Genomic DNA, 22,137 nt, shown 5'->3' with positions numbered 1-22,137 from the left:
GATGGAAAATTCCCAGCATGCTTTAGTTTTGAGTAAGTCAATAGAGGAGTAAGAGACATGACACCTCCATTAGTGATTCACTAGCACTACATTCATTAACACAAATCCTGGTGACACTGCAGACAAATGCAATGGCAGCTAGAGATGGCAGCAGAAGTGAAAATGAGTATTGCCAAAGGATGTCACTGGAGGGGAAGAAATGAACAAGTCACACTCAGGCTGTTGCTATCATGCCCCCAGAACATCAATGCCTGTGACCACTACAGTTAGAACTCTCTGAAACATTTCAGGAATCAAGAGAATAAAAATAACAAAATGAAGATTTCCTGGGAAAATGCAAGCAGGTCACTGTTCAGGGGCTTGGGGCTGGAATAGCATGGAGTGCTGCAGATCAGGACTGAGGTCCTCTGAGGAAAGCTCAAGGCCCAGCATAGGAGTAGCAAGGGTTACTAGAGGTCAAGACTGAAATGGATTGACAGAGCTCTCAAAGGAGTGAAGCATGTACAACTTTGTCTGCAGTATGAGCCTGATCCTTTGAGTTGCTCTATCCTCTCAACTCCTACTGAAGTCAGTTAGAGTTGAGGCAGCTCTGCACCTGACAGAATTGGGTCTCACCTCTGGCTTTAGTCCGGGCTAGTCATTCCTCAGTTTCACAATGGCCAGATTCACTCATAACTCTAAGATATTGCTGTTGTAAATGGACACAGCAATTTGCTCTCACCAGCTGATGGTGTCTGACACCCTAACATCCAGGGAGACCAGAATTGCCCTTCCCATTCTATACTCAGGGGAAGCACCAGTACTCACAGTCAAGGAATCTCCAAGTGCTGCTACGACTCTGATGTCTATTGGCCGTAGCTTATGTACTAGATAGGAGAACAAAGAAAAAAGCAGGGTTACCAGTGATCACCGGAAAAACTTATCCTAGATTAAGGGCCTGGTCTTGCTTCCATTGCAGACAATGGCAAAATCTTTTCTGACTTCAGGGGGAGTGGGCCCAGAGTTCAGCACAAACTCAGTCATCAACTAGTCTGAGGAATAAGCTCTTGCAATTCACGTCTGCCTCCTGGCTTGCTCCATATCAGGTGCTTGAGTAATAGGAAAGTAAACAGAGCTTAACACAGCCTTTCATGTCACCTTAGAAAAACTGGAAATAGGTTAGATAGATTTAAAATTGCATGTATTTATTCTGTTCCGTTTTCAATTGGCTTTAAGTCTAGATTAAGTCTAGATTGCATTAGTAGGAGCATTGCCAGCAGATCAAGGGAAGTGATTATTCCCCTCTATTCGGCATTGGTGAGACTGCATTTGGAGTATTGTGTCCAGTTTTGGGCCCCCCACTACAAAAAGGATGTGGAGAAGTTGGAAAGAGTCCAGTGGAGGGCAACAAAAATGATTAGGGGGATGGAGCACACGATTTATGAGGCAAGGTTGAGGGAACTAGTGTTGTTTAGTCTGCAGAAGAGAAGAATGAGGGGGGATTTGATAGCAGCCTTAAATTCCCTGAAATGGGGTTCCAGGGAGGATGCAACCAGGCTGTTTTCAGTGGTGGCAGATGACAGAACTAGGAGCAATGGTCTCAAGTTGCAGTGGGGGAGGTCTAGGTTGGATATTAGGAAAAAGTTTTTCACTAGGAGGGTGGTGAAGCACTGGAATGGGTTACCTAGGGAGCTGGTGGAATCTCCATTCTTAGAGGTTTATTAGGTGCAGCTTGACAAAGCCCTGGCTGGGATGGTTTAGGTGGGGTTGGTCCTACATTGAGCAGGGGGTTGGACTAGATGACCTCCTGAGATCCCTTCCAACCCTAATCTTCTATAATTCTAGATCTATGTTTCCTATTAACTGCTTAGATGTAAAGTATTCCAGTTATGTCCAGGCACAATGCACCAGTACTACTGATCAAACAGGTACCCCTAGGTTGATCAAAGCTGCTTTGCTGCAAGAGTACCAAGCACATCCGGCTAGGTTAAGCAGGCCATGCAGTTGTCCGCCCTTGTAGAATGCAGCTGCTGTGCTGGTGAACATCCTGGGTTTGGCAAAGTAGAATGCCCTTGTGATGCACTGGACCCACCGTGCCTAACTTGTTTTTCTCCTTTCACAGGACATGTGCAGTGATACAGTTTCAAGATTTTGGTTTTAAAATCATAGATAATGACTCTTCTCTGTGATTCAGCCCAAAACAAGTCCTCTCACCTGATGTTGGGACACTTTTGGTTGGAGTCTGTTCAGGACATAACAGGTTACTGCCCCAATTCTTAAACAACAAAACAAACAGCCATGTGGTTAGGAGATATTAGTATACTTTGGAACACACTGAACCAATATTACAAACAAATCAAAATCCAGTAAAGAATAGTTCCCAGCTAGTTGCCTGCTAGCTCGACAGGTCTTGCCTTTCATCCTGAAACACTGTCCAAGCATTAATTAATTGAGCTGGTTGGAATAGTTTTGGTGAAATAAAATTTGGAAATGAAATTTCACCCAAACACCCTGTTTTATTGAGGCCAACTTTTCACAGAGCTGTGTTGATTTCTATGAAGTTTACTTTGGGAAGAGAGAGAGGGGGGAGGGAAAAAAAGCTTCTCACACTTTATAGCCTTTAAGTTCGGGCAATGGTGCAGAAAGTGGGAGAGCCAGGTTTGAGTCCTTGCTCTACCTGATTGAGAGTGGTCTAGAATGAAAAAGTCTGGCCTGAATGAGGCAGAGCAGGGAATTGAACCTGGTCTCCCCGGCCAGTGCCCTATCATTTTTGCAAAAAAATTTGAAAGGCTTTGTTTTCATTCCAATGCAGAATGAAACCAAATTCTGCAACCTTAAAAGTTGCCATGAAATTAGGGTGACCAGATGTCCTAATTTGATAGGGACAGTCCTGATATTTGGGACTTTTTCTCCTATAGGTACCTGTCATCCCCCACCCCGTCCTGATTTTTCACACTTACTATCTGGTGACTCTATATGTTCCCTGTGGAACTCATCTATATGAAATGGAATTGTCATCCTCGGGTGAACTCTATTCATTCATGCTCACAGTACAGTGAGGAAGAACAGGTGTTAGTTTCTGAAATTTCACAGATGGGTAGTCAGTCAGAGGTCACACAGCACAGTGGTTCTCAACCTTTCCAGACTACTGTACCCCTTTCAGGAGTCTGATTTGTCTTGAGTACCCCAAGTTTCACCTCACTTAAAAACTACTTGCTTACAAAATCAGACATAAAGATACAAAAGTGTCACAGAGCACCATTACTGCAAAATTACTTACTTTCTCATTGTTACCATATAATTATAAAATAAAATGATCGGAATATAAATCGTGTACTTACATTTCAGTGCCTAGCATATAGAGCAGTATAAACAAGGTATTGTCTGTATGAAACTTTAGTTTGTACTGACTTCGCTAGTGCTTTTTATGTAGCCTGTTATAAAACTAGGCAAATATCTAGATGAGCTGATGTACCCCCTTGAAGACCTGTGCGTATCCCCAGGGGTATGTGTACTCCTGGTTGAGAACTACTGACATAGCATGTAATTCAATAGCACAGCCAGGAACTGAACTTAGGAATACTTGAGTCACTATCCTGTGCTCATTTCTCTACCCATACTGCTCAACATCAGCGACAGTGTGTTCTGAGAAGCAGAGATGTGCCAGTGAGGAAGAGAGATTGTTACCGTGGGCAATTCCCATTAGAGCACAGGTGTCCACTCTTTGCCCAGATAAAGACCATGTCAACTAGTGGCTGTGAGAGAGCTTGAGAGCCTCCCCTTATTTGCAAGGGGATAAAAATCAAGACAAATGTAGCTGCCCTCATCTTAAACACAGTGGCGCGGCTCACAGAGACTACAGTCCACTTACAGGGTGTTACAAAGGTCCAGGAAAGGTCAGATGAGTTAATTTTTGGAGGAGGGAAGAAGCACGTTCCGCTCCCTTCTTTTCTTTCTACTGCCTCTCACTTGCCTCCTTCCATGGGATCCTTCCAATTTGCCCGTTGCAGTGTAAGCATCATGAACCAGAAGCCTCACTCCAGCTCTCCCGTCGGCTTTCTAGAAGCAAGGCTGGTGCTGCTGTGCACTGTGGTGGGGCTGGGAGGGGGAAATGGTGGTTTCCTTACTCGCTAGTGCCACCTGTTGTTCTTTGTAAACCATCATGGATACAGGGATTCCCACTATTTTGTTTGGAAATTAAGTCGAGCTTGGAGCTAGACAACAGCAGTGACCTCATTAAAAAGGTCCAACTAGCCACTCAGAACATGGCTTTGGACAGTCATTTTCCCCAGCCATACTCACACCAACAGACTGAAAAACAACGGGAGTCCTGTAGCATCTGACGAAGTGGGTTGCAGCCCACGAAAGCTTATGCCTGCAGAAATTTTTCAGTCTTTAAGGTGCTACAGAACTCTCGTTGTTTTTGCTGTATACAGACTAACACAGCTACCCCTCTGGAACTTTTCACTATGGCTATTTTAGGAGGCCTGCATGACTTCAGCCACCTGGCAAGCACAGGTTACCACCTCATTTCTTCAGTTCCTACATGGAATTAGCTCTGTACAAATGATGTTAACCCCTCTGCTGTAATTTGTCTGCTATGGTACAATGTAAAGTCTTTATTTAAGAGCCAGTGGATCTGAATTTGACACATATTGCAAGTACATGTAACATTCTGACTGATGTTCTCATCCCTGCCCTCTACTGGGCAGGGCTGCCCAAGTGCATGGAAATGCATTGCCTCTAGTGGATACACCCTCCTTTAAAATGAGTGACCTAGGCCTGCAGTTTTGGGGCTGACAAATCCAAGGTTCTCTCCCCCGTACAGTGTACATCTGGAGCAGCTGACTTACAGTAACGTCCCCTCTCTGGATTTGTGACTGTCATGACTTAGTGTTGAGAACAGTTTTAGTAAAATTATTCCCAATCCGCACTGGCTGGTGCAATTGTGTTTGCAAAAAAAAAAAAACCACTTGAAAAAAGAAGAGTTTAAACACCTGTTGACGTAGGAAGAGATGTGATGCAGGAGGGGCCTGTGTGTTCAAAGCCTGGTAAGAAATTACCCTGTTTACAAATTGCAAATGATGTGAGAACACCCACTAGACAGGAGTGATTTTGCATCCGTGTGGGTATGTGTAATGTACAGTAAACGATACAGGCAATTACCTGAATTGGCTTGTTAGTAGATTCCAGAGTGGGGTACGTGTAGTTGCTGTTCCTGTATGTTCCCAGGAAGGGTTTTTGCTGATGAGGGAGGAAAGAAAGGGAGAGAAATTCAGATCAGGCAGCAAACAAGTGACAAGACAGCACGTGAGATCAGGATATCTGCTGCCAAAAGATAATATAACTCGAGATGGCCTGAGCTACAAAGTGGAGCTGGATTTTGAAAATACACCCTTCCCTAAAATTTAGGGGTATTCAAAACTGGGGGGTTCGGTTCAGAACATTATTGAGATAAGGGTCAGCTGGGAAATGCAGATCCAGCTATGAATTCTAACACCTCCCCTCCATCCCATCCACATGTGTCAGATCCCTTCAAAGAGTGTTCAAGGCTATCAGATCCGTGGTGTTTCAAAGGGAGTGGGAAAGTCTTGGCAGCACTACCTGCCTCAGCAGGGAGGAGCCTGGCATGTATGGCTCACCCTTTTCCCACTATGGCTGTATGTGGTTTTACCCCAGGAAACATGGACTCATGTAGATTAAAGATCCCTATCAGGAAGCTTGCTGCTCCCTAATAAGAATCACACAATTGTCCCTAAGCTTGTAACACAGAACCGCTCTGAAGGCGCAGGGTCAAAGACTGGAAGAGCAGAATAATTCCAAATAGTTTAAATCAGAAATGTGTGTCATTTGATCAGAAATCCCCTGCCTTCTCATGTGCAGATTTTTGTTATCCTTTAAATTAGCCCATTATGTTTATAAATGGTTTGCTATGGACCTTTGGTCCCTATTGCCTGACATATGTGACAATTTTACACACACCATTTGTGTCTGGAATTGTGTTGAAACAGCGAAACAAAGGGACAGAACAGATGGAGCCCCTGGATGTCAGAATCTGAAGTCATTTTATGTAATAACATACACTAAATGACAGATGGAACCCTCCAAAAGCAGTCTCTAGTGTAACTTCGCTACTGTACTGCAACTGGGAAGCCTTCACAACAGAGCTGCCTCCGTAGGGAAAGTGCCACTGTGAGCATGTATCAACAGCTTCCCCAAAGTATAGACTTGCCGTGTTAAAGCCTCATTTCAAACCCTGTTTATCCACAGAATAGGTCCAGAACAGACAGCAAGAGTGCAAGGGTCCCGCACCCAGGCCTCAATTCTGAATCAAAGAGACCAGCTCTAGAGATGAGCCTGGAGCTCGGTCTTTGCTGTCTGTCCAAGTTCTTGGCATCTCTTCTAAGGTGCCAATGGTCATTTGTGATCTGGACAACTGTGCTCTAGGAACTACACTGAGAAAGGCAACACAGTTTCCAAGGAGTTTTGAATGTCAGATTGTGAAGGATGCAGGGAAAAAACTAATCCAACATTCATTTTCACTCCTACCACAAAAGGAGAGTAACTGGTCACCTTATTAAATTAATAGCAAGTAAACTTGGATCTGATGAAAAGGAAGCACCTCCCACAGTCTACAGTGAGTCTGTGGAGCCCACTGCCTGAGAGGTGTGACTCAGAAACCCATTCATGTCAACTGGCCAAGTGTCTACCATTCTGTAACACCAACTCTTAGGAGGCCTGACAAACTCACTACACCTAGCACACTGCTTTCATAGTATTTATCCATGAAAAATATCATGTGAAATCTTTAATAAAAGCTTATGTCATACTGATCCTCAATCATTGCATCATGTACGTAGAGAGGATATTTAAGTAATTGTGTATATGTACTGAAATGTGTTTTAAAGTCTCTCACCAACCAAAGAGAAAAAAAAAGATTTTTCCAGAGAGGAGTTAGGGTGTATTTTCACCTGTCTATCTCTGTAAATTAAGCATTGTAAGCCAATATAATAGGAGCTCGACTTATATATGAAGTCAACAAGGGGATGGGAAGACACCAGAGACTAAATCAACAAGGAGTTGGGGACAAACAAATTCCTGTCTCTGGGGGCAGACAATGAGCTTTTGCAGAAAAGGACCTGGGGGTAACAGTGGATAAGAAGCTGGATATGAGTCAGCAGTGTGCCCTGGTTGCCAAGAAGGCTAATAGCATATTGGGCTGCATTAGTAGGAGCATTGCCAGCAGATCACGGGAAGTGATCATTCCCCTCTATTCGGCATTGGTGAGGCCGCATTTGGAGTATTGTGTCCAGTTTTGGGCCCCCCACTACAACAAGGATGTGGAGAAGTTAGAGAGAGTCCAGCGTAGGGCAACAAAAATGATTAGGGGGATGGAGCACAAGACTTACGAGGAGAGGCTGAAGGAACTAGGCTTGTTCAGTCTACAGAAGAGAAGAATGAGGGGTGATTTGATAGCAGCCTTTAAATACCTAAAATGGGGGTTCCAGGGAGGATGGAGCTAGGCTGTTCTCAGTGGTGGCAGATGACAGAACAAGGAGCAATGGTCTCAAGTTGCAGGGGGGGAGGTCTAGGTTGGACATTGGGAAAAAGTTTTTCACTAGGAGAGTGGTGAAGCAGTGGAATGGGTTACCTAGGGAGGTGGTGGAATCTCCATCTTCAGTGTTTTTAAACTGCGGCTTGACAAAACCCTCACTGGGATTATTTAGCTGAGATTAGTCCTGCTTTGAGCAGGGGGTTGGACTAGATGACTCCTGAGGTCCCTTCCAACTCTGTGATTCTATGATTCTATTTTAAGAATATAAAAAGAATGCAAGGAGATATTTTGTTATCTCAGAGAGGAAGCAAAAAGGATAGTGCTTTTTGTGTTCATGTAAGGGGGATCTCAGACATGTTGGCTGAAGATGTCAGGAGAGAGTTTCTCTCACCTATCAGAACTTTAGATGAAGGGTTAACCTGTTCAAGTAACTTTAGATTCAAATAAGCGTGTTACACTTTTTGTTTGACATGTAACCATTTCTGTTTCCATTCTCAGCCTTATTAACTATCCCTTAAATCTTAGCCTTTGATCATAAACATAGGATTATTTTCACTACAAATCTATCTCGGTGCTGTGATGTTATATTGGAGCTGATCCTCAGTTGACTCAAACAAGCTAGTGTGTGCACTGCTCCTTTGGGGACAGTTTACCTGGTAATTTCTGTGATTGTCCCATGGTTAAGGACCAACACTGCAGGAGATGCTTTGAAGGGGCTCAAGGACTGGGGTGCACCTATAGTTAACCTGCAAGGCAAAATAAGGGCTGGCAGAGCCCTGAGGAGATTGTTTGGGTGTCCAACAGACTGGTGGTGTCAGGGAGCTGACACCCAGTTAAGCACCAGCAAGTCTCTCTCTCACTGAGGCAGGGGCATTACAAGGTGACTCACAATCCTAGAAACCCTGAGAAGGTGTTGACAAGGGTGAAGACAAAAAGCAGAGCTGGCTTTAAAAAAAAAAAGAAAGAATTTCTCTCTTTGGTTGGTGACTGACTCACAGCATTTAAGTTTTGACCCACAGCATTTATAGTTATATTTGGTAAGATAACGGTAATCACCAACTTTAATGCTCCAAGACATACTCATCTCTTCAGAGGTCAGGAAAGAATTTTCCAAACCCTCTCTCATTGCACAACTGGCCAAATGTGTTATGAGGTATTTCCTTCTTCCTCTGAAGCATCGGCTATTCGTCATGACCCAAGGTATGATATTGGACTAGGTGGGACAGATGGTCTGATCTGTTAAAGCAGTTCCTGTTATGTTCCAAACAATTGGCTATGTTTGTGATCTCTCTAGGATTTTACTCCTATTTAGTGACTGGAGGCTGAAACTCATGTAGGTAAGAGAGACAGTCAGACACAGATGATAGTGATGGGCACGTTAGAAATTTGTAAATGGGTAACTGCTGTACAGGGCAAGGATGGAAGATACTAGTAGCATCTCCCACTATGGTCATATAGAAGCTCAAAAGTACATGAATACACTGATGTTCTGAAACTTACCACAATGCAGAATTTACACATCACCAGTTTTTAAGAAGTTAGAAAAAGGGCAGAAGATAAAGTGAAGCAGCTGCCCAATTGTCAGAAGAAGAAACTGCTACATTGGTATGGAATGACAAATGCATGTGTTGGAGATTGATAGCCACATGAAACTCCCTAGATCCACACACTCAATGGGGGAAACTACTAGAGAATAAACTGTACAGCATACATGCACCTCTTCAGTATTAGTCACTAGGGGCCAAATTTTTAAAGGCATTTAAAGATGCAAGTAGGTGCCTACTGGGATTTCCAAGGGTATCTAGGCACCTATTCCTAATGAGTTCAAAGGGAAAATCCATTCTGAATCCTTTTGAAAATTCCATTAGGTGCCTGTTAGCATCTTTAGGCACCTAAATATCTATAAAAATCTGGTCAAAGGTCTAAACACACATATCAGCCATGTTATCGGTCAGTTTTTGTAAGACAGTGTAAGACCCAGAAACGGTGAAGCAGCAATCATGCAAGAAAATATTCACATACAATTAACAGAGAAGCAGAATTTTAGCAGACTTGTTCAAAAAATACTGGATCCTTCCCAAGAAGAGAGCATGAATCCACCTACCCCAACCCCAGGCTTCCACAATGGCACAGTACTTACCAGAGTTGGGCAGCTCAGGGTAATGTTAGCCATAAGGTCAAAGAAGTCTGTTTTCTCCCCTAGAGGCTGAAGCTAGAGAAAGAAAGAAAAAAAACGGGGGTTGGGTAGGGGAGGGAGGATTAATTTTGTAGCTGTGTCCTCTCATCTTACATTTCGATAGCAATTTTAAACCCAAAGAATCCAAATGTGCTATATAAATTGAAGTTGAATAATTGCATAGCTCTTGATCTGCCTGTGATTGAAACGCAGCCATTTCTTGGGTGGAACATGGCAACTGTTTTACAGAGTACAGTAACACTAGCCAGTAGTTTAGCACAGAAGGTAGCTGCATATTGTAACCACTTGAAATTACTGGGGGACTCAGGGAGGCAGAAGTAGCTGTATTGGAATTTGACCTGAATGCCAGGGCTAAGGCCTCTTCTCTTGTCTGTTCTATGTCTCAGTTGAAACATGGCATCACCCATAAAGAGCCACAGGCAATGTGGATGAATCTTCCTTTTCTTATCTCGTGGCAGTGGGTGAAAGGAAAGCTGAGCACCACTGCAGGGGTTCCTGGGTAAAAACTTGAGATCTTCCCGGCTACAACCCATTTAAAAAGTGAATTTAGAATAGGTGAAAGGTTCTGGGTGGACAACCATGGAGACTACCGTCCTCTGTTTCTCCACAGAACAGGTACAGCAGAGGATGCAGCCGTGCAAGCATCACCTATGCTGCCACCCCCTAATCTGGAAGGTGAAAAGAATAGGTCAGTCAGTCTCCATGGCCCATGCAGACTTTAACTTCTCTCATAAGACTGCCAGCTAGTGCATTCCAGGGGATTTCATTCTTGGTAATGTGGACACCTCTCCAATAGGGTGTGCACTGAGTCCACCAAACTCATGGCCAACAGAGGGAAGAGACCTTTAATCAGCACTGGCCTGGGCTGGATTTGAATAGGTGAACGAAAGACAATGGGACCCAGAACCATTCAACAGTGGCCTGAGCCACCCAGTCCCCCAATGCAACAATTATTACACAAAGGAGATGATTTTAAAGACACTTTGAATCAGTTCTGGTTGATGAACCTTATATACAAGTCCATGCCAACCTACCATGGTGTTCCAGAGAGCCCTGGAGAGCTGAGAATGGGATTTCTGACTCAGATGGAAACAGTCTGGTGCAAGGAAAGAGATATCTGCATGCCCATCCTGAAAAGGAAAGTGTAAAGGACATCTGAGTGCAAGAAGTTCTTTAGTACTTTGTTAGTTTGATTCAGCAAGATTGGAACAGAGGCTATTGGGAATAGCAGTATGGCATTTGCAGTATACACTCCCATGTGGAAGGCCTACTGGCCATCTGGGGAGATGAAGTGGGGTACTACCAGGCAGGGTCACCAAGTACTAGTGATGGGACAGCCAAAAAAAAGGATAAATACCCAAAAGTTCATATGTGTGAATGTGCTGTTCTACCCTGAGAAGTAACTCCAAAAATGGCATTTGTTGGGTTCTGTGTTTAGTCTCTCTAGGATCTCCAGTGCCACAGCTGCAAACTCAGCTGGGATCTGAGAGTCAAGCTGGGCTTTTTCCTTCTCAAGGATCACCACCAGGAATAAGGGTTCTGCAAACCACATTACACTCCTCAGTGGGTTTGCTCAGGTATAGCTTAGTGGAAGTTAGTAAACAAGTCCACTGATGATACACAGGAAGGAACAGAAGAAGAAACTCCTTCTTTCATAGCTCCCTCTTTTGCAGCTGTGTCAGTTCTGTAGGGCTAACGGGTAAAAAACAGTAAGTGTTGTTTCTCACTGAAGTTAGCAGACATGACTGAATACACCCAAGCAGTCACTTTTCAGAGCAGAACTCCAGTTTATTATTGATTTGGTAATAGATGAAACCGCTTGGGTTTGGAAGTTTTAAAAGCTTGGTTTTCTCATGAGATTTTAGGGGTGAGTAAAACAGTTTGGATTAGATGGACTAAGGCCACAAAGTTTGGATCCAGAACTGAACTTCCTCAGTTTGGGGCTGTTTGGATCAAGAATTTTGGGTTGGCTCATTAGAGAAGTAAGGACCTGCAGCCAAATTGTGGATCTGTATCTGATCTTCCACCAAGTTTGTAGCCAGGATTTTGGGTCAGGCCCATTTAAAGTTTGGATATAATACCAAAAAATCTGATTTCTTGCAAGACTAGAAGAAAATTCTTTCTGAGGTCTAAACATTTTTTAGAAACCAATTGCGTCTATTATTTTTCATTTCCATGTTTCTAGCCAGTGTCAAAACCCACAGACAGGGATTTTCACAAAAGCTGGCCTGACCAGAAATCAAAGCTAATGTTTTTGTGAGATTTTCAGCTTAATTTTGCAGACTCAAAAGATTAGGAGAAGAAGCTGAACTTTTGCAACTTGTCACCAGTTATTTCTGGCATTTTCTGGTTCCCTCTGGCCCACTAATATCACAGCACCTCCTGTTTGGAATTTTACCACATCTACTTCCAGTTCCAGCTGAAATCAGAAGTGCAGATGTGTGTGAAAAAAATCTGTGAATGGTTTTCAAGCTTTGGAAAAGGTTTGTGTCAGTTCTTAGATTTACTAGCTTGCTTAACACACCACTCAGGCACTGGAACCGCCTCCTCCTGCCAAAGATGGGGAAAATGGCTGATTGCATAAGACTACATTTTGTACTGATTACTATGTAGATCCCTCCCTCTGCACAGGCATAGAAGAGCAAGATCATGGGTCAGAAAGAAATGATGACTTGTTAGTTAATAGTGAGGGTTATTGCCAGGCAGCTTTAAAAGCTCTAACGTAACTGCCAAGACTCAGAGCCCCCACATGGGGGTGGGGGAGGGCAGGAAAGGGTACACTTTACTGGGGCCCAGAGGCCCTGGGGGGCCCAGCTTAGGCTGCAACCCCCATGAGTATGTGTGTGGGGGGTAGGGGAAGCCCGTGTTACAACTTTGTACTGAGCCAGAAAAAGTTATGCTTGGGCCCTGCCAGGACTCTGTGTATTTGAGTATGCAGCTTGATTAATCAGTTTCCCCATCTTTAAATGGGGATAATGATACTAATTTCCTTGCAAAGTGCTTTGAGATCTACTGATGAAAAGCACTATATAAGAGCTAATAGTATTATTATTATTAGTATTATATTAACACAGGCCCTTGCTGAACAAGTATGCATAAATATATCTTGTAATTTAATTTTTAATTTAATCTTTAAATCATTTTTCAAAGGTTAAAACGGTAATTCATATAAAAATAAAGTATGTAAATGCAAGTATTGGGAATCGTTCAGGAATTCCAACAGCATAATATGTCAAAAACAATTATAACAGGGGTTCTCAAACTGGGGGTTGGGACCCCTCAAGGGATCATGAGGTTATTATGGGGGGGGGGGGGGTCGCAAACTGTCAGCCCCCATTCATGCCTTGGCTGTGTGCATGGCTGACAGCCAGAGCCTTTCAGAGCTGGGCGGTCAGAGAGCATCAGCTGCTGGCTGGGTGCTCTGAAGGCAGCACCGCGCCCAGCAGCAGCACAGAAGTAAGGGTGTCATGGCATGGGGGGGACAGGGAGGAGGGGAGACTGGGATGGCATGGGAGGGGTCGTCATTTTTTGGCGGGAGGAAGGTTGTCACAATCTGAAATATTTTCAAAGGGATTCTAGGGAAAAAAAGTTTGAGAACCCCTGAATTATATCCATATGGGGGAACATGAGGACTTCAGGAATATCTGGCAAACCCTGATACTTTCATATATTCTAGATATGTTAGATGCCTGCACTTAGCCACCCAAATACTGACAGTGACCTCTGGCCCTACCTGAAGAAGAGGAATCTTGGTATTTCGGAAGAAAGGCTGCAGTACCACCGTGAAATTCTCCTGGGTGTCATACCTGCCAGACTCCACTAGCTTCCGAGTGCTGTTCTGTAAGAGACAAAAAAGACCATTATCTATCCACCAACCACTTTGTCACCCTTAGTGGTGTGTAGAGCATGATGGGAGTGATTGTTTATGAGGGATGAAAGTTGGGTGAGGAAAGTCCTACTTATGGGTTTGTGTTAGGGATAGAGTTTTCCTGCTGGTTTTATCACACTGGTGTTCTGAATAATAACAAAGTAGTAGGAGAGGGGTAGAGCCCTGCAAATCTGCCAATATCCATTTTATATCTGCAGGATATCTACGGACCATTTTTTGTGGATTGCAGTCAGATGGTCACAGAGGTTGGGACCTCTATGACTTCTGGAGCAGCTGCCAGCCAGGGGTGCAGTGAACAGCTGATAGGCTGCTGGCAGGGCTGATAGGCTGCTGGCAGTGAACAGCTGTTGGGTGGGAGGGGCAGCTGGGCTGATCAGCTGTTGGGTGGGAGGGGCAGCTGGGCTGATCAGCTGTTGGGTGGTCAAGGTTCATCAGCTGTTTGAGGTGGCAGGGACTCAACAGCTGATGGAGGACTGCTGGCTGCAAAACAGCTGATGTGCAGGCGCAGATACGGGTAAATCTAAAACAGGGAGGATGGATTGCGGGTCAGGTAAAAGTTTATTTCTGTGGCTGCGGATCCACATATTCATATCCGTTGTTATAAATTGCAACAGATGGATTATTGGATAACCCTGTGTCCTGCCTCAGATGTAGGCAAAGCGACTGCACTGATCCTGGCAGCTGTACCTGGTAGGCTCTGGTAGCTTCCTTCACCATCGCTAGCTCTTGTGACCCTTCTGTCACTGGGAGAACACAACTACACAGATCTCTGCAGAAGAGGTTACAGTAGTGAGAGGAATGCAGCATTAGAGCAAAGACTGTAGATTCACTAGAGACATCCATTGCCATTCAGCTTTCACACCACCTGGGAGCAGTGCTGGATGTCTATACACTACCCTTTCTATAAGGGTGCCAGATGGCCCTTGCCATCTTGCACAATCTCAAGCCACAGTTTTAGCTGCCCTTTTACCCTGCATGAGTGGTGCAGCTCACATATCAGTTTGGCTACCTCTAAGCATATCAAGAGGACATGCACTGCACTGTGTCACGCTATGTCCCATTATCTATCTCTGGGCACCGAAGGGTCTGGCTGATCTGCAGCTTGGACATGTCATTTCCTGCGTGGGTGGATGTACGTGTGCTAGCTGTTCCTGGGATAGCCCACTAAGAATAGCAGCGTGGCCACAGAAGCAGCCGCCTTGCTATTTATAGCTTGCTGGCTCAAGCAAAGCTAGTGCAGGTATCAATCTGAGCTGGGAATGACGCCTCCCAGCTGCAGTGCAGACGAGCGGAGTCCAATCCTCTATAACCCTAGCCCTACCCCAGGGAGCCCAACCGACTCCAATGACACCACCAGCCAAAGAACCCTACTGCTAAAACCCATATCAAATCCAGGGAACCCTACCAGCTTGAACACTAGCTACAGATGGGGACCCCCACTCTCTGCAGTGACATACTGGGAAGCCAACCCTAACCCTCTCTGGGAGAGCCGTACTCTTGTGCAATCCTAACCCAAAACTGGGCAGTGCTGCCATCTCGAACCCTACCCTTGCCTGAAAAGCTCTTCCAATTGTTCCCCTAACCCTCCCGCAGGGAGCCCTACTCTATGGAACGTTAGCCCTAGACCTGGGAGCCCTGAGCGCTAGCACAGGGAGTCCTAGCCTCTTGAACCCTAGCTGCAGCTGGAGGAGCCATACCCATTATTACCCTAACCCATTGCCATGGGAGCTCTACCCATTATTTTTCTACCCTCACCCAAGGAGCCCTACCCTCTGTAACTCTAATCCTCGCCCAGGGAGGCATACCTATTATTACCCTAACCTTCACCACGGGACCCTACAGCATGGAACGCGAACCCTCCTCAGGGAAGCACCACCCTCTGTAACCTCATCTGTGCCCAACATGTATCAGGCAGGAGAGCATGAGGACAGCACAGAACAGGATGTCTACAGGAGTTCATTGTGGTCAATGGATGCCAGGTTTTCTCCATAGGGAATAAAATTTTGTCTTTTCCCCACTGAGAGTCAGCACAGATGCCTGAGTAGGCAAAAGCATTCTTACACAGCAAGATGTGCGGGGCACTGTACTGGATTATCCAGAAACATCTTCCTCAGGGGTAGGAGGTCCATTACTTCAACCAGATTGACCAGGGCCCTGGGAACCTGCAAGGAAAGTCAAAGCTTTGCTTAGATGGAGCTGGTCTTGCAAATTGCAATACCTTTATTTCAACACACAGAGCATAAGTTCAGCTCCCCTTTCCTGTCCTTGTTAACTATCCAACCATTCCTTCCAACTGCTGATCTTTCCCCTCCAACTCATTTGATTGAACCCTCCCTCTTCCTGTCCTGGTTGTCTGTTGTGTCAGGCCACATCTCAGCATAGAGATGAAGGCAGCACAGGCTGCATTATAGAACTCATTGGGATATATTTGGTTCAAGGGCATTCCTGGGCTATCCTACAGCTGCTAGAATTGAGGAAGGAACAAGCAATGCTGACCAGTGAGTTACTAAACACCACTTACTTCTGCATGCAGAATGTCGAGGGCTTCTTGAATGCGGCTGGTGAAATTTACAGCTGAATAGTAATTCTCGTAGAAAAAGAAGAGAAAGAATTACCACCAAAGATGGCTCACAAAAGGCTTGAGAAAACAAAAAGATATAGCATTGTACATTCATTCCTATCCCCTTCTTCTACCATGCTAAGCTGCCATCAGTGGAAGGTTCTTGCTCCCTTCCAGAAACCAAGTGGCTCTATTATACCATTACTCCCCCTCAAATGTAGATGGGCTGAGTACAACTTTGGCTTTTCTATAGCCCCCTGTTGAGCAGCAGCAGACTGAGTCAGTGTCCAATAGGCCCCTCATCTACGACTGAGGGAAAGAACCAAGTGGTAAGTGCGCTCTAATGGGGTCAATCAACGAAGATAGAACAGAGGCACAGATGTTTTCAGTGTGTGTCATTCTACTGCTATCCATTGAAAGCATTAGCAGGCTAGGACACATGAGCCATAAACATCTGGCAGCAGCAGAGAAGCTTGGCTAGGCCTCTCTAGCCTCAAGGAGCCCCCACTCTGTTGCACCCTGGGGGTGGAGGATCTCAGTGTGCTTGTGGCAGTGAAGAGGACTGTGTGTAAGAGACACCACCTTAGACGCAGAGCCGGATTTAGAACTGGGAGCGCAGGGGATGAGAGGTCCCAAACTCTCCTTATGGCAGCCATGGTCTGAAGCAGCACGCACGCACGCACACACACCTTAGTCTGCTGCTGCTAACTCTGTTTAAGACTAGGCACCGCCAGCAGAGTATCTATCACTCCACACAGACCCCAGAGTACTACACAAAATTCAGGTTTGTCCTGCATATTGGGTGACCCTCATAAGTCAGAGACTTCCTTTCTCCTACCTGCAACCTTGGATTTCATGGGACACATTAGGCCAGCTTTCCTTATACTGATGTTTTTACTTCCACATCAGAGCCCTGCTGCAATGACAGCTAGTCAGTCCTGCTACTTACAGGGTCTTTGCAGTAGTTGCACAGATCATTGGCTCCAATTAACAGAGTGATGATCTTCCAGTCAGTGTTGAAATTAATTCTCTGTATAAAGAAATAAAAGTTTAAGTTAATTATGTTCCCAAATGTGCACACTGTATCTTTGGAGGCAGATCTATTCCATGAAGCAATATCTCTTCCTTTTCATGCTGTGAGATCAAATATGCTGCATTCCAGTCAACTCACCGGATCACTTTTCATTAGTCTCACTAGGGTTCTTGCTTGGTCTGGTAATTTCCTGTGGAGAAGGACAATTAATGATCCTTAAAAGAGACCAGCATCCATAGGAAGAATATCTATCTAGATCTCTACATGGCCGCAGAGTATCTCAAACCCAAACATATCCTCAGACTATTCTTGGGAGGTAGCATTCTCCCCAATTTATAGACGGGGAACTGAGACACAAAGACTAAGTGACTTGTCCAAATTCACATGGAAGTCTATGTCAGAGAGGAATTGAATCCAGATCTCAGTCCAGTTCAGTGTTTTAACCTCAAGACCATCCTTCCTTCACTTTGTTTGGCCCCTAGATCAACTGAGAAATAAAATCCACAGCTTTTAGGACGCCAGATACAGCAAAACCCTTGTCAGCTGACAGCACCATTAGAATTGTGGGGTCAATTTATTTCTTATTGACTAAACCTGCAAGGGAGCACCAAATCAAAGGCTTCGAAAAATCTCCTGCATTGACATTGGTGTGTGCGGTGAATATTTTAAAACCTAAACTGTCTCTAAGGAAATGTGCACAGTAACTATTGAAACAAACCTCTTATGTACCTGGAGGTCACAGCACAGAGTCAGCACTTCAGACTCTATTATGTGCAAAGCAATTCTTCCAGAGCTTTTTTGGCCCTGATGATAATGGAAGCATGTATCCAGGATACTCAGGAGGTAGCTAACAAGACAGTCTTGTAATAGTCACGCTAGATCTATAAAAAGCTTTGCCATAGGTTACCTAGGCTAAACTGCTGGACCTCATTTAATTCAATCATATTGATCCTCTGAATGGAGAGCTTTGGCCTTCCAGGCAGCTCCCTGGTTTTGGAATGAGCTGCATTTCCCTCTGGGCCATTGTTAGAAATATTTTACTGACTGTACATCATTTCATGACATACATCTGCAGACACTAATGAGCCTGACATGCATATGATTTATATGGCAATTGGAACTTTGCTTTACGGCATGTATCATAGGAGCAAAAGGTATTTCCCCTCATCCTGATATGACACACAGCTCTCACTAAGGGCTTGTCTACACAGCGAATTAGTACATGGCAAACCAGAGTAAAGCAGCAGCTTGCCACGCACTAACTGAACATGTGGACACCGCTACTGCAGACTAAATGTTCCACAGTGTGCATTGAAGTACCCCCGTCAACCAACCACAAGTGGTTGGGAGTCAAGACCTCCCTTTTACATCTCATTCTGGAAGATGGCACGTCCATTCACACAGCACCGCCTGCACCCCCCATCATTAAGACAGGATTCAGTGTTGACTCAAAGGAGAAAACATCACCTTTTGAATCCCCAATGTCCTTTCTGAAGCAGTCTGGATTTACCATGGAGTACCATCTCTACCTTTCAAGTACTGACCCAGCCTAGCTGATAAAATGACAAGATCACTACTGCAGAAAATATGGCTACAGGGACTTCCACACTTGGGACTAGGTCCAATTTAAATCTGGATGTTCAGAGATGGGCTGGAGGTAGGGGAGGTGTATTAAGTCATTACTTCACTTATTCCCCCTCTTCCATGTCTCCCCTTCTTCTTCTTAAACTTTTAGTTTCATTTTTCAAGTAAAATTTGAGCTGTCTTGTAAGGCTTCAATTCAGCAAAGTACGTAGGCATACGCTTAACATAAGACACATGCTTCAGTGTATTGGCTGGACTTAAGCATATGCTTAATTGATTTTGCCTAATCAGCACCTAAGATGGTATCTCCCCTCCCACATATCTAAGCTTGGCAGAATTCAATTTTTAGTTTTTTTATATTTTCAACAGACAATATCAATGTTTATTTTAAAGAATTTTTTGATTTTTATCTATTTAAATTTTCACAGTTGTGCAAAATTATGGGGTTTAAGCATTTTTTTATATTTCATCTATTTAAATGTTCACAGTTATGGGAGATTGGAGGGAGAAAATCAGACAATAATTCATTAAAATACAGTAGATACTGAGAGACAAAAAAATCATAGCTTTATAAATTTAACACACAAATTGTCAACATCATGTCAAAATATACAAAGTAAATATGCTTAAATGAAACACTAATAAGTTCTCAAGATACATTTTTTTTTCTTACTTTGCCTTCCTGAAGTGTCAATCAACATCAATGGAAATATTTTTTCATTGCTTTGTGCTTGTGCAGTGAAATCAGTGTTTACCGGCAGAGTCTAATCTTTCCACACCTACCCATAACCAACAAGTTCATTAAAACTGGCCCTTTCAGAAGTGACCGCTTATTTTTAGTCACCCAGACAGAGAAAACTTTGAGCCAGATTTTCAGAACTGATGAGTGCCCACAACTCCACTTGATATCAGCAGGTGGCTCAGCAGCTCTGGAAAACAGGTCTAAGATGGGCACCCAAAAATTAAGGCACACCAAATAATTCCACTGTGAAACTCTTGGCCTTAGTTTTCATTTACAGACCATCTTTTTACCTCTGGATGACAGGAAAAGGGATCTCTTTGGCTCAAAGAATGAACCTTTATCAGCATTAGAAATATTTGAACTAGGAGAAATGATTCCTGTGTCCAATGCCAGGAAATCAAAAAACTACATGAAGATAAACTTATCTCTTCAGATAAGGCTATAAATACAGGAGATGGAAATAAACTCTAATAAGGGTGCCACTGAGAGTTCAGGGACATAACCATAGTATCCGTTTATACAGAAAACAAACTCACTGACTGCTTTCCTTCACTGTCATAATCCTTCCACATAAAAGGAGGATGGGAAAGGTCAAGGACTAGTGGGCAGGGCTGGACACTGGGGTAAGTAGAAGGAGTCCGTGAGAGTTGCTTTCTTTCCTCAAATGAACATTTACAAAGTAAAAATATTGCTGAGGAAAGCTGAGCTGCTCCACTTCCTCTGTCTGCCCAATCTAGGTCCTCTCCTGTGGCAGGAGGAAAGGAGAAGTTCACCTCCTCATACCAGTGACCGTACAAGAACTCACTGGTTTCTCCAAATTTGTATAAGAGTTTGCATTTTTCAGTATAAGTACATGGGAAGTACCTAGGAACTGTTCAGTTTCTCCATCTGGGTACCTGATTTTACAGTGTGGACCTAATTTGGACCTAGTGTAAGAGAATGCAGCTCAACTGTCTTCAGTGACTATTAAGTTGCATTCTCTTGTACCAGGTCTGAATCTGGGTCAGATACTTAGCTGCGAATTGAACTTTCAAATCAAGCAGTGTCTGTAGCTTATTCCAATTTGCCACCATTTTGAATTTCACAGAAAGCTAGAGATTATCATTAACATCAGATGTAGATGTCTGAAAAACTATTTAACAATCCACAGCATATCCCATGAAAGGTTCTAGATTGAGAGCCCTGGAAAATGAAGTTCTTCATTCATCCACACAACAGTTACTGCACTGGCAATGCAGGCTTCAACAGTTTGTCTCAGCCATGACCTGAAGAGACCGCACATCCAAAGAGAAGGTAGCTCATATTCCATGCCTCTGGCAATCTTGGCATCCTAACTGAGACTTCCCACGAGGGTCCAATTAGCACCAGCTATGCTGATGACTTTTGTCATCGGAACAGCTGTCCCGTAGGTACTAGACTGATACATATCAGCTCAATACATATGAGCTACCAAACAAACACCTGATGGAAATGATATGATTGCTGCTGACCTGAGTTATAGTCATACCAGTGACATAGAATTGAAAGGCTCTGTTATCCTGTTTGAAATCCCCTATGGTAATCAGCCAACCTGATGGATCTTTTAGACCAAATAAGGTAGAGACAGCTGGTTTAATTGCTATCTGATTCTTATGCTGTAACAGGCAACAACTGAAGTTAATACAAGGTCAATAATGTATTGTGCTCCTGGATGAGATTCAGTGTAAGACTAGATCAGCCCAGGATAATAGATCCCTTCAGGAATTTCACTGTTCATGCATGGAGTCAATTCATTTGGAAATACACACAAACGCACTACAGAATGAAAATCCCTACTTTTGGGGGCCGAGGAGGTGGAGGGGGGGGCCAAGGGTGATATTTCACAACATCTTCCAAATGACTCCCATTTCGTTAGAATGAGTCAGAAATCATTCTTGAAACCTGCAGGAGAAATCATTCCTGAAACATTAAAACGATCTCTTGATCACTGATAAAACCTTAACTGTTATCACTTAGGCAGAGCAAATGCAGGAGGTTCCAGATTCAGCTGCCAAATGGAGCTGTTGGGGAAACAGAGGATTTTTTTTTAAATGGGAGAGATTGAAACAAGAATCTTTTTAGCACTACCAGTCACCAATTTCAAATACAAGCACAATCAGTCAGAAACCCTGCCCAAACAGTGGCTCTGTCTCACGTAGCAGCCAGCTGCTATATTTTTTAAATTCAGTATTAACCCTCTCATCCTGCCCTGTTATCTCCCAGCAAAGCGCTGGGGCTTTTAAAATGAGACCGTGGAGTCTCTTCCTAGAAAGGATCACACCAGGGATTAACTATGCTACTTCCATTAGGCTGCTTCTCTCAAGTATGGCTGAAAGCAAAGGGCCATATTCAAACCCAGTGCAAGAGGTTGCTGCTACATTTAAGTCAAAGGAATTGCAGCCACTTATACCAGGTCTGAAATTGGCCTAAAGCCTGTGCCTAGCTGCCAACTATCTTCATCTCTCCATAAGACTCTATCAGTCTAAGTGGTGGCTTGGGTTTTTTTGCTGTCTCTCTCAGCCACTCCTTCCCAACCCTTCCAGACCTAGGAGGCCTTAATCATGGAAGATTTCATGCAGT

At 44.0% G+C, this 22,137-nt stretch overlaps 1 protein-coding gene across 1 annotated transcript in view; it reads right to left on the bottom strand.

Moving 5' to 3' along the window:
• PLB1 (phospholipase B1) overlaps positions 1-22,137 on the bottom strand; it is a 65,582-nt gene that overhangs the window by 22,386 nt on the left and 21,059 nt on the right. The window contains exons 15-25 of the mRNA XM_067564798.1: positions 17,352-17,403; positions 17,130-17,210; positions 16,142-16,207; positions 15,682-15,782; positions 14,308-14,389; positions 13,465-13,569; positions 10,766-10,861; positions 9,675-9,746; positions 5,146-5,223; positions 2,194-2,254; positions 808-866 (exon numbers count right to left, since the gene is read on the bottom strand). Of these exons, the coding sequence (XP_067420899.1) occupies positions 808-866; positions 2,194-2,254; positions 5,146-5,223; positions 9,675-9,746; positions 10,766-10,861; positions 13,465-13,569; positions 14,308-14,389; positions 15,682-15,782; positions 16,142-16,207; positions 17,130-17,210; positions 17,352-17,403 (853 nt within the window). The remainder of the gene's footprint in view (positions 1-807; positions 867-2,193; positions 2,255-5,145; positions 5,224-9,674; positions 9,747-10,765; positions 10,862-13,464; positions 13,570-14,307; positions 14,390-15,681; positions 15,783-16,141; positions 16,208-17,129; positions 17,211-17,351; positions 17,404-22,137) is intronic.

Source organism: Emydura macquarii, unplaced genomic scaffold (assembly GCF_026122565.2).
Source record: "Emydura macquarii macquarii isolate MOO-44397 ecotype Brisbane River unplaced genomic scaffold, CSIRO-AGI_Emac_v2 contig_2676, whole genome shotgun sequence".
Taxonomy (NCBI): domain Eukaryota; kingdom Metazoa; phylum Chordata; order Testudines; family Chelidae; genus Emydura; species Emydura macquarii.
Note: the sequence above shows the minus strand (reverse complement) of the source record. Positions and strands in the feature narration are given on the sequence as shown.